The 18,051-nt window shown below is 37.4% G+C and overlaps 1 protein-coding gene across 1 annotated transcript in view; it reads right to left on the bottom strand.

The window, feature by feature from the left end:
• slc13a1 (solute carrier family 13 member 1) overlaps window positions 1-17,750 on the bottom strand; it is a 41,712-nt gene extending 23,962 nt beyond the window's left edge. The window contains exons 1-4 of the mRNA XM_011475720.3: window positions 17,216-17,750; window positions 13,118-13,425; window positions 4,346-4,474; window positions 3,101-3,237 (exon numbers count right to left, since the gene is read on the bottom strand). Of these exons, the coding sequence (XP_011474022.1) occupies window positions 3,101-3,237; window positions 4,346-4,474; window positions 13,118-13,222 (371 nt within the window). The 5' untranslated portion in view covers window positions 13,223-13,425; window positions 17,216-17,750. The remainder of the gene's footprint in view (window positions 1-3,100; window positions 3,238-4,345; window positions 4,475-13,117; window positions 13,426-17,215) is intronic.
• Between the last annotated feature and the right edge of the window lie 301 nt (window positions 17,751-18,051).

The raw sequence follows: 18,051 nt of genomic DNA, 5'->3' as shown, positions 1-18,051 counted from the left end.
ATGGACATGGTCGATAATGTTGCATTTTATTTTACCAGATATTTTTAGTGAGGACAACTATTCTATTCTTGCCCATCTGATTTCAGAATATCGGAGCATGTGACTTTAAGTCTAAGAAGACTCTCATTTATCCAGGTATTCCATCATAGTTGTAGGTTTGAAGGTTGTCATCTGGACTTGTTTTGGTTTTTTTAAGTTGAAGACGTGTCACCTCTTATCCAAAAAGCTTTGTCAATTCTGAAAAAGCTGGTAAAAGAGCTGGTTTCTATGTGCTCATGGGGGAGGAGTCAGACCTGAAACTGGATGGTATCGTCTACTTAGACTACATGGTTTCGGGCCGTAGGAGTCCTTTGTCCTCAGCTGGGGTTGGGGAGACAGTGACTCCATCCCCAACCTGGTCATCTCTTTTAGCTGTTAATGACCGCGGTGGAACTGGTTCAGTTTGTTTGGTTTCAGAACACTGCTGTAGATGGATGGAAGAATAAACCTGAGACCACCATTTTTATTAAGAGAAGGGTTAACCTTCTTGAAAAAAAATGGCTTCTTTCACTCCTCGCTCAAACCATCCTTTCTCTCTGGCTAAAATTCAGATCTCACTATCCTCGAAGCATTTCGAGGTCATGAACAGCATGGTGGATGCATCCAAATAGGAGGGAGGTTGTTCCTGCTTATTGTACAGTAGGTTGCATTGCTATTTCAAACAGCATTTTTATTGTCAGCTCCTGATTCACAACAGTTTGGAAAAAGAAATATTCAGAAATACATTTTTAATCTTAATTTACTTTATTTGTGACCTATCATGCTACAATAACGTGTTGGAAACACATTTTCCTGGATCTTTAAGTAAAATCGCACAACACTAATATTACTTTTAACCAATGCTTCTCAAATAGTGGAGTGCCCCCCCCCGGCATCCCAGCGCAGTAGCAACGGTTTTATGGACAGGTAATACGGGGGCGCAAATTGAATGGGGGGTAGTTGCGGCAGCGGTTCAGTGCTTGGAAAAAAATCGGTGCCACTATTGGTTTCCTATAGTCTGTTATATGACAGAGTTTGTAACAGCCTGATACTGTGAACTGCCGTCCCTGTAGCTGCTCCCCTATCCTGTCACACGCGTGTGTGAGAAGGACAGGGGAGGGGTAGTTGGCTCAGGCTGCCAGGTGGAACGAGGCATGCGGAGAGCTGCCTCCATTGAGCAACACCAGGATCATGGCGTGCCTTTAGATCACTCAGCTCATGCTAATAATGTCATTCTTTATTAACTATTGTAGACATTTTGATGACCTGTCTTTATTTTCTATCAATGTATTCTTTGTCTGCCTGTGGTTAAGTTGGTGTTAGTATTTGACATACAGACATCAGGTAATGCAGGAAAACAGCTGCACTTTATGAGATCCTAAATCAACAATCCATCATTTAGAAAAAATAAATCAACAAGATGGTTTTATCTATTTCTTCAGACTAAAAACATTAAATATATTGGTGCTGCTGTGTTGATGTTTCAGATCAAGTTACATTCAATATTATTTATTGATTGAATTATTTTACTCTAGTTTAAATATGGACAGACAGATTTTTTATTTCAGGCACATTAAACTTCTTTTCTGTTTTAAACTAGAACAGGGTTTCTGTGGCAAAATCAAGTTAATATTCATTGAAAGTGGATTTATATTTCTTTTTTTCTTTTGTTAATGTTAAAAATACAACTTTAGGTATATTTACACAATTTTTATGGATACTAACCTAATATATATTGTCACTGCGGCGAGTGTGTGTGTGTGTGTGTGTGGGGGGGGGCAAAAAAATTTTTTTCCCGGGGGAGCCTTGCATATAATAATTGAGAAGCACTGCTTTAAACCATAATAAATTTCGTGCCACAATAACTCAGTGGTCTTCCTGTTATATAGGGCCGCATTTACACTGCATGGTTCAAGTGATCCAATTCCGATTTTCTTTCTCTCGTGGCACAGATATGATATGATATGACCGGTGAACGTGTTAGCAGGAAAAAAGCGCATGGATTCCGATTCTCTCAGATCGGATACAGGCCTCATTCATATGTGGAAATAAATCGGATACGTGCATTTGCGTGTGCCATGTAAGCAGACAAATCGGATATTCCCCAGTAAATGCGAGTCGTACGTCAGTGACGTCAACTCAGGACACCACCAACTGAGATCACATGACTCATTAAGGTGCTTTTGTGTGCTGATTTTGCTGTTCGAGGACATGCTTCTACGTTACGTAGTCCTCAGAACATCTACGTTTGATAGTTTCAGCATTGTATAGTGTAAATGCAAAAATCGGATATGGGTCACTTTTAAAAGATGATGTAAGCGGGTCATCAAAAAAATCGGATATAGTCAGAAAATCGGATATGGGCATCAAGACCTGCAGTGTAAATGTGGCCTAGGATGTTGCTTGAAATGGAATAATATGACATTTAGTTAAATAAATATGTAAGTTGTATTAACAACTATTGAGTTTTATAGACGTAAGAAATTAAGTTGAATAAATTTAACTCAATTGTTACCAATGGAACTAATTCCTTAAAGTTGGCAAAATTGGATAAGTTATATATATATACACATATATATATATATATATGTGTATATATATATATATATATATACATATATATATATATATATATATATATATATATATATATATATATATATATATATATATATATTTATTGAGAATGTCTTTATGTACTTGACATGCACGTGCATTAACCCAGGGTTACCAAGTCGAGTGTAATGACGCCAACTCATATCCAGTCTTTTGGAACCGACATACCCAGAGTAAGCAAGTTCAGGCAGATTTCAGCCAGAGTTCAGGGTTAAAGTCAGGGTAGTTTAAACATAATTCCTGGAATACCCCCCAGGTCTTCTCAATAAATGTTTTCACATATGCCCTTATTAACCATTTAATTGAATAGGTTTTTCAGCTCTCTCATATAACTATTTTGCTTGAATTTTGTTTTGCTTTTTCTAAAGGGATTGGTGGAATATAAAGCCACCAACAACATCAACATGTCATTAGCACAGGGTAAAACAGCAGAAACACACAAGAAACATGGGAGGTAGGTGCTTACCACGCAGGGTTGACTCCCACCAGTGTGACAAGTCTCAATGCAATCCTGCGATGCAGGCCCCATTTTTCAATGGATGTGGCGAGGCAAATCACACCCACAAGCAAGAAGTGGAAGTCTTTAAAATACCACTTTGCCACCTGAAAGAAAAGCAGTTGAAAGTTTCAGCATATCAGAGGCAGAAGAGGTATGGGATGTAGGCGAGGTAGAGTTCAGCATCATAAAGTTTATGGCAGCACAGTGCAAGAAGGTCAATATGAGTTTGCTGGATATGACTCAGACATTTTACCTTGCAGAGTCTACAGTCTCCACCCAGACTAAAGAAGCTTGGTGGGTTTATCTGTCATATGTAGGGTTTAACAAGTTACTACATATGAAGGGATATTTATGAAGATAGAGGATAGAGGATCCTTTTCAAAACAATGAGAAGAAACCACTGCTGTTGTTGGATCAAGAGAGGTTCTCAGTGATCAGTACACCCAAGAGTAGTGCTGCCCAACACCTTTGTTGAAGAAGGTAAATGGATTTTCTACCTTGATTAAGACCTAAAGCGTTTTACAGTCAGAAGCTCACAGGAGCCGTCTAAACGTCTAAAAGTCCACAGGTTGTCGACAAGGTCAGACAGAATTTGTTATCTTGCACCACAGATGGGGGTGACTTATCTATCTCCTGTAATTACTTTTATACCAATTGCAGACAAGTCGGCATAAGACGTGTTATCCTTTCGGTCTCCTATTTCCAGATCAAAGGGATGAACTCTGTGTTTATTGAAGTCTGAAATCCTCCCCTGTCATCCACACCTCATAAATAGTACGAAGAGTTAAGGACTTGTTGGAGATATTGTGATTAATAAGAGCTCCTGATAACACTCTGTTTAGCAGCTCCCTGACTGAATATTGTTGAAACTTTCCTGTAATGCTTTCACTGTAAGCCTAGTACCTGCAGTTGTGCATAAAATGGTTTGGTGTCTAACAAGTGGGCTAAATGCACATCATAATAGTGAGGTGGTCTAGAGGTATCAGGTTGAGGAAGGGTTGTAAGCTCTTTTCTGAGTGGTTTCAGGTTGGCTTGGTTGAATTCGCCAGCCCATCTAGAAAAGCATCTAGGGGGTTGAGCATTGCTGACTTTTTGAAAACTTTATTACAAAGTCCTTCATTTTTAAATTCAAATATCTAGTCCAAACCCTTTTAGGTTTATATATTAACTTTTGATTATTTTGGTTCAGAAGTAAGGCTTAGGGATACTTACATCAGAGGACTTCATAATGCCAAATAAAGGAAAGAGGACAGCAGGTAGCATAGCAGTAATGGACAAGGGAAGGATCTCTGTCACCCAATACACTGCCATCAGGAGCATCACAAAGGCACATTCTGCCTCCTAAACAATAAAAAAAACAAATAAACAAAAAAAGAGTAATTTTGTTAAAAGGAAATTCTAGATATACATTATTTGCTCATAGGTTACACAGCATTTAGTAAATGCATCCTCCACGTTACTTATTTTAAGGAATGTGACAAAAGATGACAAGTGTTTAGGAGAAATACATTTTTTATCTATTCCTTCTACAAATCTAAACCCTAGATGTTTCACTTGACTGTGGTTGCCCGGGGTAATAAATGGCTTTCTCTTTATATGTTACTGTTGCTTTATCTTTGGCTCAATAAATGTCTGGCTTCTGCGAGATTATACTACAACTACAAAAATACTTCTAGAGTAATCTACTTTCTGCTCCCTTTTATTGCACAGTGAAAGGTAGCAAGATACTGGAAAGTGATAAACTAAAAATAGATTTTAACATGGTGCTTTTATTTATTGCAACTATACAATATTATTGTGCAATATGCCCTCAGTGGCTACTGAACACTTTTTAACGATTCCATTATTTTGTCATTGCACTGTTATATTTTCTAGAAAGTCATTTCCCTATATTCTTATTCTAACCTAAATCTCTTCTTTTTTAAATACTTTTTATTGTTTTTTAACAAAGTTTTAAACACACAACACAAACACTGCAAGTGTACAAATGAGAAACACAACATAAATACCCACATACAGTTACAAAGCAGAAGGTTTCATTCAAAGAATGCAGAGAAAGGTAAACGATCTAACCTCTTCTTTTTGCATAAAAATTAATTGTTGGTCATTTGAAGTATGCTGACACAGGTTTCATAAACAAGTTTGGAATGTATTTGAGGTTTTTAAAGTTAAATGGGCACTCCAAAGTAGAAAACATTGGGTTCTTCAGTTTGTCTTTGCTATCAGCATCTACTGTTCAAGAAATGTATTTAATCGTTGCTAACTAGTCTCATTAACATGTATGCGTCTTTTCTGAGGATTTAAGTAAAAGTTCCCAGGTAAAACTATTATTGTGTGACCAACAACTATTTAAATGGCGGAGCAATAAAATAGTTTACTGAAATAAAGTACTTAAATGTAACAAAACAAACATGGAAAAAAACTTGATGTACTCAAAAGTAATATAGCTCTAGTGTGAAAACAGCTTGTTAGATGCTTTTGGGAAACTAATAGATTATTTTAACGTAGTTTGTAGCCCATTACTGTTTCTGTTGATTTCATTTGTTTGCAACATTTATTTCTTAAAATCATTAACAAAATATTCTATAATAAGAATATAGAGTCTAAACGAAATACATTAGTTATAAATCTACAACAGTACTACGGTGTCTTAGGGCCACCAAAAAAAAAAGTAAAATTACGAGATTTAAAGTCGTCAATTTACAAGAAAAAAACTCGACTTGACCAGATTAAAGTGAAAGTGAGCATACAGAGCAGAGCAAACCTACTATACTTAATTGAACAGGTGAGCTGAATGTTCCAAATGTTTGGAAGCTCATTAATTTGATTTATGATTTATTAATGTTTTATGTATTGATGGGTGACTTGCAGGATCTCTGCAGACCGTTGCTGAAGACATCGGTGTCCCTGCAGATGTCCACTTCCATCCTTTCATCCTCCACTAAAGACCAGATCTCTACGTCTGTGTGACGCTTCTGAGGAGGAGCAATTTTTCAACGTTCTAATCCTAATATGACAGACTATTTTCATTCATCTTGTTTTATGTTGAGACAGGACGTTTCATCTGGAGGATGACTGTAACTGTAACTGTTTACACATTGGTGTTCTGCGCATGACAAGTTCATGATGTAATGAGACAAATGGACTTCTGGGTATGTGAATAAAAAGGAAGATAAAGTAGTGGTCCTTACACCCAAACGTGTCTCTGAACTCCTTATTTTACTTAAGAAACTCCGCTTTACCGACACCGAACCCTTTAATGCCGGCTGCACTGACAATAATCTGATTTTGAGTCGTCAAAAGGTTCAGGGTTTCTTTGTTTTTTAAACCTATTCGGAAATAAAGCTTCACAAAATTCTCCACATCTCTCATCTTCCAGCTAGGGTCCGATAAACAGACATCTTTGGTGTTTTTTCCTCGTTAATCTATGACTTTTTTTTCTTGTAAATTTCTATTTTGTAAATGTAAGAGATTTATCTCGTAGATTTACGAGAAAAAAGCTTGTAAATTTACGAGATTTTCTCATAAAGTTTCGACAGATGATCTCGTAATTTAACAGTTATGACTTTTTTTGTCGCACATTTACGACTTTAAAGTAGTAGTTAAGTTAAGTTTGTAAACTGGCCCTAAAACTCCATCGTACAACATAAATGTTGAAAATAAAAAAAAAAGGTGAAAATCTAGATTTTTTCCTAAAAATGAGCTCTTCGTGAATGCGACCACATGATTTGAACCAACTGTGGCCCATTTTAATATAGGACCATTATTTTCAAAAAATTGTTATGACAATCAGAGTCAAAAAGACATAAAATGGGATAAACAATTAAGCGTTGAACCAACTCCTTAAGTTGGATATTAAAACTTGCTGAATTGTATGCATGCTATTTTACATTTTGGTTTAATGATTCTTGTCTAATATTAGAAAAATTTTAGAAAAAATAAAGTTCTGCTGAACCAAAACGAATGAGAACCACTATTATTAAATATTTTTTATAATGGTTCAATAAACTGATAAAAAATATGATGAAAAACTTTTTCTAAGTGGTTTACGATCTCTTGTAGGTTAACACTCATGAGGAACAGAAAAAAAGGAAGTATCAAGCATATAAATGTTTTTGTTTGCTTTAGAATAAATTTAAACAATAATGACATCAAAGACATTCCTATGGAGTTATTTCAGTCTCAATAATCAGAAATGCACACAACCGGTTTTACAAATACACACGCTCCGATTCACAAATGTCATTTTATGCAAACGTGAAAAATAAATTCGGAAATACACACCCTGTGTTTCACAAACACACAGATTGTGTTTCACAAATGCACACTAAATGTTTTACAAATGCACAATAAGTGTTTCTCACAAATGTGCACACTGTTTTTCACAAAAACATTTTAGAAATTCACAATAAATGTATCAGAAATACACAGTAAGTGCTTCACAAACGTGATTTTTAGTTACACATGTGATGTGAACTCACAGATCATTCGAATTGCAGACTGTGCATTCAAAATCCCGTTCTCGTTTGTGAATCTCCCCGTGTGTGTGAGAGATTTTTCTACGGTGAATATTGAGACTCATCTGACGGAGCGGGTCAACTAATGTCACCATTGGCTAGTGAATCTGTCAATCAAACTCATCGGCAAAGCAGGCGGGTTCGCTTTTAGCCAATCGAATGGCCCCTTACACTTTCTCTACGCTTTCTGCAGGTGGCAAAAGCTCCGCCCATATTTGATTCTGTACCAGTCGGTCGTTAGCGTGTTAGCCTTAGCATGGCTTGTCGGTTTATCTGCCTTGGGTTGTCAAAAATTACTGGCTTGTGCAACTTTTCAGTGGACCTGGGAGCAAGGCAACAGTGGTTGAATGCAGTTGACATAGAATCCATCGAACTCTGTACTGGTCATGAGATTTAAAATGAATGTTTCACTCGGGATTGTTTGTACGTTATTCTCTTAGCTTTCATGCTAGCGTCATTTCAACACTCAGACACGGTTCCCTTCGGTCGTGATCATCTGAAGGTGGAGGAGAAAAATCTTTAACTTCCACAGAAGGTTTTGTGGAGAAACTGGCATCACTTTGCTCCGTACCACGCAGTGGGACTACATTACCTCAAGTTCATCTCACTGTCAATCACAGACGCCCAATATACACCTCCCCTGCTCAGCCCAAAGTCACTTTGATGGACCTTAATTTTATTTTTTTAATAACTCAAATGTCATTGATTTTATATTGTAACCATATACATATACACCTCTTGGCCAGGTCACCCTTGCAAAAAAGATCCTCATCTCTCTGGGTTTTATAGCTGGTTAAATACTACACAACAAAAGATGGTCATAGAACAACAAAGTGCAAACATTCACCCTTTATTGCAGAGTAAAATTCAGTGAAAACATGGACAGATTAAAACATCAAAATTTAAGCAAATGTGGGATCTCTACTGATTTGAATTTTATTTAAAGTGGAACTAATTTTCATAACTTCCTTACATACAATGAAGTCCCTTGAACAATACAGCAGTATTGATTTGAACTCTGTCTTACTCCCCTCAGTCTCTCTTCTTCTGTATGTAATTATGTCGCCTAAATTAAGTTCTAAACAAACGGGACAGTAAAGATGTAGGTCCACTCCCACACGGTCTGAATTAAACAATGGATTGATGTCGTCTTGCAGTTCCAACATTTGTGGACCCAAAAGGTGACTGTCCCATTCCAGGACATTGATCCCAGGATGAGGTTCAGCCATGGATCCACTCTCCTCCCATTCAATCTCTGGAACCAGCATACCCTGACAAAAAAAAAAAAAAAAAAAGATACTGTTTATGAACAGCACTGTTTTTTTTAATGTTTTAGATTATGTAGGAACAGAGACCCACTAATAATGACTTATATTGTTTCTAGCAGGCAGACCTCATATCTCCATAACTGTTTATAATTTGCAAATAAGTGACTCTTAACAAAGTAGTGAGATTAGTACAGCTGATGGCTCATAATGCCAAACATTGTGATGCATTTTGAACTTGCAGATGTGCTATTCTTCCTACTTGATTTAAAAAACCAAACAATTTAGGGAAATAGTTTGCACCACACAACAATAATACTTTTCATTCATTTTTGATGAAAATTCCTTGTAGTCATTGTGATTTCATCATACTGTTCTTGATACTTTCCACTTTAGTCGAACTGCACACAAATCAGTTGTCCAGTACAGTGAGATTAAATAAAGCAGTGTTTTTCAACCAGTGTGTGTGCCGCGGCACAATAGTGTGCCGTGGGAGATGGTCAAGTGTGCCGTGGGAGATGGTCAAGTGTGCCGTGGGGAATTGCCCTACTTCACTGATCTAAAACCATTTCCCATCTCCAGGAAATCAGCTCTTTGTTCATCCAAACAGGCACTGATAAAACACTGAGTAGTTAGGAATATAAAAGATCTTAAAATGACTTTTTCTTTGTGTTTATTTAATTCTATAAAATACATTTTGATAAGGTTGACAGTACCGTGATTTAGCTGCAGCTATAACCTTGTAAGGAAAAGTCCCGCCCCTTTAACTGTCTCCACCAATCATTCTTGAAGGCTTAATCACATGTCATCAGTCTGACCAATGAGAAGTGGTTAAAGTTTTCACTTCCTTGTTTTTAATTCTGCTGATAAAGTCGCTCAGTTATAACAAAAATACCAGCTAAAGCTTGTCTTTAGCGGTGTAACTTTCCACAGAGTCCGGTGTCAGACCGTGGAACAAGAGAACAAAGGTTGAAAAACACTGAAATAAAGCACTTACCCGGGGATCAGAAACAGGGTTCTGGGTCAAGCCCAAATGCCACAGCTGATTTGGTGTCATGCTTTGCTCCGTCCTGATTGGCTGTCCCACGCGTCACTAAAGACATCCAAACTGGCCTGAATGCGTGGTAGGAAGATGTAATGGCAGCAGAATACGTGATGTTACTGATATTGAGCAAGTCTTGGTCCTCAGGAGAGTGCAGGATGTTGTAATATAAACCAGTAACAGTCATGAAGACATCACACCAGAGGGGCTCAATCCTGTATTTGGAAAAAAGCAAAAAGAAATATTATATTGTCAGATTTATTTTTAATACATCATTCACTTTTATGTATATATTAAAGCATCTAAAACTAGGTTCAACTCACCGTTGATTGTGTGTACACTTTTCCCACAATGAAGCCGTTTGTGTCAGTTGTACGTACTGTGAGCATTAACTCGGCTATGCCCACGTTTTCTCCTCCGTGATCTCCTCTCACCCTGACAATAACATGAAAATCATGTCTCAAACACATAATTACAAATGCATCGCCAATACGGTACACATCAACTTAAAATGTAATGTTCTTATGTATGATGCCAATAAGTAGAATTTCTAGGTTAGATAAATTGCAGGAGTGGGTTACATGTATCACTGGGGAAAAAAATGAGGTGAGAGAGACTGTTAAGGGGGGGTAAAATGTTATTCACGAGGGGAAAGTTTTAGAGTTGGCTTTGTTTTCAGAGGAGTCTAAAAAAAGTTATTTTATTTTTGTACAAAAAACCAAGTACTTATACTGCCTGATATGTGAATAAAATATTTCTTTATGAATAACATGAATACCTCAGAGGTAAGCCATAAACGTTCACAGCGTCACTGAAGAAGGCCAAGTCTGCACAGTTGTTCTCTGCTATCTTCTCAGGTACAAGATCTATGGAATACAAGTACAAATACTTTCAACTGACAGATATTTACAGGGGCAAAAATGCTAAATTCCCAATTGACAGGTAAAACAGTAATACAATAGGATGATAAAATATGAAATAGAATAGAATAGAAAGGTATTTAGGATGTCACGCTTCAGCAATTCCTAGAGAATAAATAAAAACACAACAAACATGGATGGATCATTTAGCTGTCTGAGATTAAATTACATAATTTTCAAATATTAGAAAGGTGAATTTTTTAAAACACTCTTGCTATGATAACTTGAGCTTGTAGTAAAGAACAGCTTTAAAAAAATATCAGAGACAAGACACTGATCACAGGAAGCCTGTGTGTAATACTTACAGTAACTTCTACTCAAATCACTGTTGACAGCAGATTTCTCCCATCCGCCCTTTCTGTGACTACTTATTGACTACAAAACAGCCTAAAAACACAATGTTTGGGATTCTTGTCATTTTGTCATTGGAAGTAAAGATACGGGGAATTTAGTGGCTGTCACTCTGACACAATCTCATAGGGCTGGTCATCACAATGAATACGGGTTCTAACGTTAGAAACGTTAATGAGGCTTCTTTCATTCTCAGTGGATTCATGTATGTTATGTTTAAAAAATGCCGTTTTCATGAATGTCATATGAATTAACTTTGTTGCACATATCCACCCCGTCTTAAAGTCTGGGTTGTGAAAAGACTGTCTAACTTTAACCCGGATCGCGTTTACATAAAGGCAGCACACGGGACAGCTAACTTACTAGCTAGTTAGCATAGCATCAGTGTTTAAACAAATCCCCGTCTCTAAATCAATACTTTTTATTAAACTTTCTGTGCTGCTGTAAATCCGGCATGTTTTCCCCTTGGCTCCTTATGAATCATGTTAAGAACCTACATTGGCTGTATATCTAGCTTGAACCGACGCGCTAGCTTAAACTTCCCTCACACTCACACAGGGCAGGCAGACACAATTTGAGTCGAAAGCCGGCTAGTTTCGAGGCCCCTGGTTGGTTGTAGTTACTCGTGTTGTGTGAAGAGCTGGTAAAACTTGACAAAACCATAAGTCCTCCCCCGCTTTCATAAAAAATATGACCGCACAGGCTAAGCTAAGCTAATTTGCGGTGGGGGTACTCTGCAAACGACTCGGCTGCAGTGTTCATAAAGCATTCACACATGTCACTTGGCTAAGGAGACCGCTTCAACTTAGTATTCAATAACATTACAAGATGTACAACGAGGGAATGATAAAATAAGTGCATTACTTACGGGCTGAGACTGTTCCCGTTCTGAAGAACTCTCCGCCATGTTTGCCGCCCGCGTCCTCCCAACTGCTGTGCTGAACAGCTCCCTCCCTCGTCAGTTGAGAGTGAAGAGTGTAAGGGGCCATTCGATTGGCTAAAAGCGAACCCGCCTGCTTTGCCGATGAGTTTGATTGACAGATTCACTAGCCAATGGTGACATTAGTTGACCCGCTCCGTCAGATGAGTCTCAATATTCACCGTAGAAAAATCTCTCACACACACGGGGAGATTCACAAACGAGAACGGGATTTTGAATGCACAGTCTGCAGTTCGAATGATCTGTGAGTTCACATCACATGTGTACCTAAAAGTCACGTTTGTGAAGCACTTACTGTGCATTTCTGATACATTTATTGTGAATTCCTAAAATGTTTATGTGAAAAACAGTGTGCACATTTGTGAGAAACACTTATTGTGCATTTGTAAAACATTTAGTGTGCATTTGTGAAACATAATCTGTGTGTTTGTGAAACACAGGGTGTGTATTTCCGAATTTATTTTTCACGTTTGCATAAAATGACATTTGTGAATCGGAGCGTGTGTATTTGTAAAACCGGTTGTGTGCATTTCTGATTATTGAGACTGAAATAACTCCATACATTCCAGACATAATCTTTGGCCAAGCAAAAGCCTAGATTTTCTTTTGTTTCCTAGACATGATAGCAATTGGATAACAGTAATGAGTAAACAAAAAAAAGAATCAATTACAAATAAACAAATATATTTTTTTTCAGACATATAAAGATCTAAATAGTATTCATAGTTCAAGCCCCTTGAGGTTTTTTTTGTTTTCAACAGTTAACTTTAAAAAAAAGTAATCAAGTAAAAAAGATTTAAGCACCATTAGTCTCGGGGTAAGAGAATCAGAAAGTAATAAAATCACAATTCTTATATTGTTCTTATCAACTTGATATATTCTTTTCCAGTTCCAACTCTTTTTTTATGTTTATCACACTTGTAATACATACAGTTATAAAGAAACTCACCTTTGTCCTGATGACAAGGGGAATAGGTAGCAGGAGCAGTGGTGTGAGGATGATTAAGAGAAAGCTGCGGAAATTCCATAGTCTTTTCTGAATGTTGCTGAGCATTGCTTTACTTCTTTGCCTTCCTGTTGTAATCGTGGAGCTGTTCAGTTGTGAGACTTGGAAAAGGTGTTGATTGACCCAGGTGTCAAGCAGGTTTGAACACGGTCACGTTGTCCTCAACTGTTTAGGTTGCAGGTCACGCATTTATATCTGCTGATTTTCCCTCTTGAGCAAGACACCGAGCCTCAGTAAGCGTTATCTCTGTGCTAACACAAAAGTGAGAAATGAAGGTTATACGTGCAGACACAGGTCTTTATACTTTCAGGTGTAAATGTAGAAGACAAAGTAAAAACTGTTTCACGTTCATAAATGTCTTTTTGTGACAACCTTATGATTATTATTATGATTAGTTTCTGAGCATAGTCTTTTATTCCTTAAGCTAATATTTCTCAATTTCATGTCATTATCTGGATGTTATGCATTTGTAGATTTTTAAAACATGGAGGGTCCATTTGAATACTTTAAGAGGAGGGGATGTGATGGAAATTTTTATGTGCTAAACTATTTTTGGTTTTCTTTCACATTTATTTGCAGGGGAATCTCTTGAGGGTCCTGTGCAGTATTTTGCTCTTCCTGTTGTGCTTTCTGGATTGAAATGTCTTTCCAGGGGTCTGCTGTAGCCAGGGCTCTAAATTGACTTTTTTAGGTACCATCCAGGGTAGCTGGTAACATGCAAAGTCTACCAACCAAAATTGATTTCTAGCCAGAAAATTCCCTGGAAAAAAATTATTTCTTTGAAAGAAAACCGTTATTCCCTTTATTTATAACATTGTTCTCTTATAAAAACAAAACACTAATAATGGTTGAAAGTGTAGCTTTTTGTCAAGTCTTATAACATGGCAGAAATGTAATGTTCATTCATTTTCTAACGCCCGTTTGTCCCCTTTTGTGGTCACAGGGCTGCCAGAGCCTAGTCAGGTCTCTCGTGGGTGAAGGCAGGGAACATCCTGGACAAGTTGTCACAAATCATACACCCATGCAGTCACACCTAGGGACAATTTAGAGTAACCAATTAACCTATGAAGCATGTTGTTGGACGAAAACTAAGAGAACACATTGGTGTTCAGTCAAAGCTCCTCACCATACATTGGGGGTTCCATCCCAAATCCAGCACCCTGAGACTGTAAGATAGCAGCAAGGAAGGAGGCCAAGGACTAGAAGCCACTAGGATGAAAACATCCAAGATGCAGGAATACAACAAGCTCAAGGCCCCAACTGACAGTGTGCTCAGTGAATTTCTCAGGCAATGGAGACCAGAGGATACAGTACTGGAGGACAGATCCTCATGGGAGGACAAACCCCTGCATGGGATGTCCCACCGGACCATAACTGAAGTGGCTGATATCAAGAAGTCCTACCAATGGCTAGAAAGGGCTGGCCTACAGGACAGCACCGAAGCACTCATCCTGGCATCCCAGGAACAAGCCCTGAGCACCAGAGCCATAGAGGCTCAGATCTACCACACCAGACAAGACCCAAGGTGTAGATCTACCACACCAGACAAGACCCAAGGTGTAGATCTACCACACCAGACAAGACCCAAGGTGTAGGCTGTGCAAAGAGGCGCCTGAAACAATCCAGCACATAACTGCAGGACGTAAGATGCTGGCAGGGAAAGCATACATGGAATGCCACAACCAAGTGGCTGGAATATAATATACAGGAACATGTGTGCAGAATATGGACTGGAAACCCCAAGGTCAAAATGGGAAACACCTCCGAAGGTGGTAGAGAATGAGAGGGCAAAGATCCTGTGGGACTTCCAGATCCAGACTGATAGGATGGTAATGGCAAACCAACCATACATTGTAGTGGTGGATAAAGAACAGAGGAAAGCCGTTGTGGTGGATGTGGCAGTGCCAAGCGATGGGAACATCAGGAAGAAGGAACATGAGAAACTGGAGAAATACCAGGGACTCAGAGAAGAACTGGAGAAAGCCTGGAAAGTGAAGGTGACAGTGGTGCCTGTGGTAATTGGAGCACTCGGGACAGTATTGTTTATTCTTTTAAGCATCAACTTTTCAACAAAGCCAAAATGTTTTTTTCTAGTTATGGTCATTTGTATAGAACTTGAACTTTTTTGAAGAAATTAACTCAGTTTCCAAACCACAAAGGTTTTTTTCAATGTACAACAGAAGAGTAAAAATTCAAACTAGTGATAAATACAGTTTTTCTCATTCATTTTGGTACATTTCTTACAACAGTATTAAGGTTTGCACCACTGTTAAGGCAGTTTATCAAAACAGTTAGTGCAAACCGCAAAACATGGTAGATAACCTGAAAAAGTGAGTCAATTTACACAGTCACATGATCAAAATGTTCATATTTCAAAACCAAGTCCCTTAAATCAAAATGGATAATTTGATCTGCAAAGGCAAGTATTTAAGTCAATGAAAGTGTCAGCGTTGTCAAAATGACACATGACACTAGCATTCCACTATTTCATGTTTTTGTCTGACTGCAAAAATGGTGGATGTGATTTCATATATATATATATATATGTATATATTGCAGAAAAACATCTGCAAAATATTGCAGATAACATGCGAGAGGCTCTTCACCTTGGAGACCTGCTGCGGATATGGGTACGGCCTGGCGCGAGATTGCAATATCTATCTATCGTTTGCTGGCGTTAATATGACTTTTTGGCTGGAAACCATGACACTACACTTGCAGAGATTAAATGAGGATTCAAAGCAATTTCTAAATCCTGGTCAAAATAAGCAAGGTGATCCGTTCGGCTGTGAAAAAAAGAAATGGTAAAGAGAAAGCAAGACATTTGTTCCCAAAGTTCCCAAAGTGCTGGAAGTCGGATGAAATAGGAAAAACTTTGACAGAATAAAAACTAAAAAACTTTGTTCAACTTTTAGAACATACCTTTTCTGTCTTTTGTCCTCTCTATTAAAACATGACAACTTAAAGAAAAGACAGAAAATCCTAAATTGTTCTTTCTAGGAAGTGAGGATTAACAAATTAGTGCATTTTAGAAACAATCTTTCTCCAAGTAAAAATGAAGTAAACATTGTAAAATATTTTTCTTTAATATTTAAATTTGATGTTAGTTTTTAAAATTTTATCAAAACATTTGCATTTTTGACATTGATATTGTCTTGAAGTGGACCAGTGAGGAAGTTATTCGGTGATTTACACTTTAGGTGAGCATTTAAAAAAAAAAAAGCTATTTCAACAACTGCAGAGAGGCCGATGTTATTTTTCGCCCTGGGGCCCCCAAACTGCTAAGTCCGCCACTGTTTACCACATGATCCACAAGTGTTGCCATGAGGTCATTAGCAATCTGTCTGTGTTGTTGGCCTCTTCTTCCCCAGTTTTGTCCGGTTCCTCCACCCATCCTCCCCCCTCTACCATGAGGCTGACCTTAAGTTTGAGCCCCCTGTCAGGTGATGAACAATGGGCCCCTTCGTGACACAGCAACACTTATTCACTGCGATACAGCGAAGGATCACTGTATGAAACTTACTGTAAATCGATGTAGGAGATTTTATGAAAAAATGAACTTTGTGCATGATTATAAATGATTCAGTTCAAAACTTTGTTTGTACAAAAGAATGTTGCAGGACAACCATGGTTTTCATATAGAAGGAATGTTTCCTCGCACTGCTGTCGTTGAAGATGCTTTAGAATCAAAAATGTATTTCAGTCTGGTGAAAAATGATGCACTGCAACACTAAACACAACTCTTATTTATAAATGCATCAAATATGTATTTTATCATTTAAATATTTTAACACATAACACTACACATACAATAGCACACGAGTTCTTAATTCTTTGCACATGTAATACCCACAAAATTTATCTGCCACAAAGTTTTAAAAAATTGTCTATTTAAAATTGCTGAATTTCTGTTTCTATAAAGTCAGTGTGAAATGAAGATTTCTACACTAAAGAAACTAAAACAAAAAAAAAGAAATAAGAACCTATTCATTTTAACATTAAAATCACACACTGTAAACCACAGCAGTACTTAACACCTACCTTGTAATTGTCCAAGTAGGAAAAATCTCAGCTTTTTGTGTCAGTTTTAGAACTCTCAAGGACATAGATGAAATGCAAAAGTTCTATTCCTCAAAAATTTGGCTCACCTGATCTGTTTTATAGATTTAAAAACATAGCTTTTCTTAGTACCCGAGTAATCATTAGCATGACACTGAAGGATGGAGCTTTTCCCAACTATGTTCATAGGAACTGTCATAAAAGCAAAACAAAAGCATTGTTAAAATATAAACTTATATCTAATCATCTTTTATTAACCAAGTGCTGGAAGTGGCCTTGTTAATTCCAATAACAGTTGCATAAGGGAGTACTAGTGGCTCCCCCTCTTCCTCATGCACTGTCCTGCCATCTGATATCACGTGTACCGTCTCATTTTTGTTTGTGCTTCTTGTTGTTTGATGGCCCTTATTTTTTTCACTTATATTTAGAGCACAGGTACAAATGTATGTTCTTTTTTGGCACTGCTGATCCCCTGATGTATTCCCCACCACCACTACCACACATCGACCAATAAAGACTATTCTGATGTTTTAGATGCAGTGTAAGCTTTTGATTGATCATTAACACCACAGTTGATGAAATGTTTTGAAATTTTTTTTTTTCTTTTCTGTACCAAATATAAAACTCTGTTTCCACTTTTGCTAGTATTTTAGGTCAATCACAATAATATATTTATAATGAAAGTGATCACTTTCATTATAAATATAATTTATATTTATTTATTTATAATAGGAGAATTTAATTGTGCTGTAAAAAATTACCTTCTAATGTAAACATTATAACATCAAAAATCCTTATCTGAGTGCTGTAAAATGCCT

Source organism: Oryzias latipes, chromosome 6 (genome assembly GCF_002234675.1).
Source record: "Oryzias latipes chromosome 6, ASM223467v1".
Lineage (NCBI taxonomy): Eukaryota > Metazoa > Chordata > Actinopteri > Beloniformes > Adrianichthyidae > Oryzias > Oryzias latipes.
This window is presented reverse-complemented; position numbering and strand designations above follow the sequence as displayed.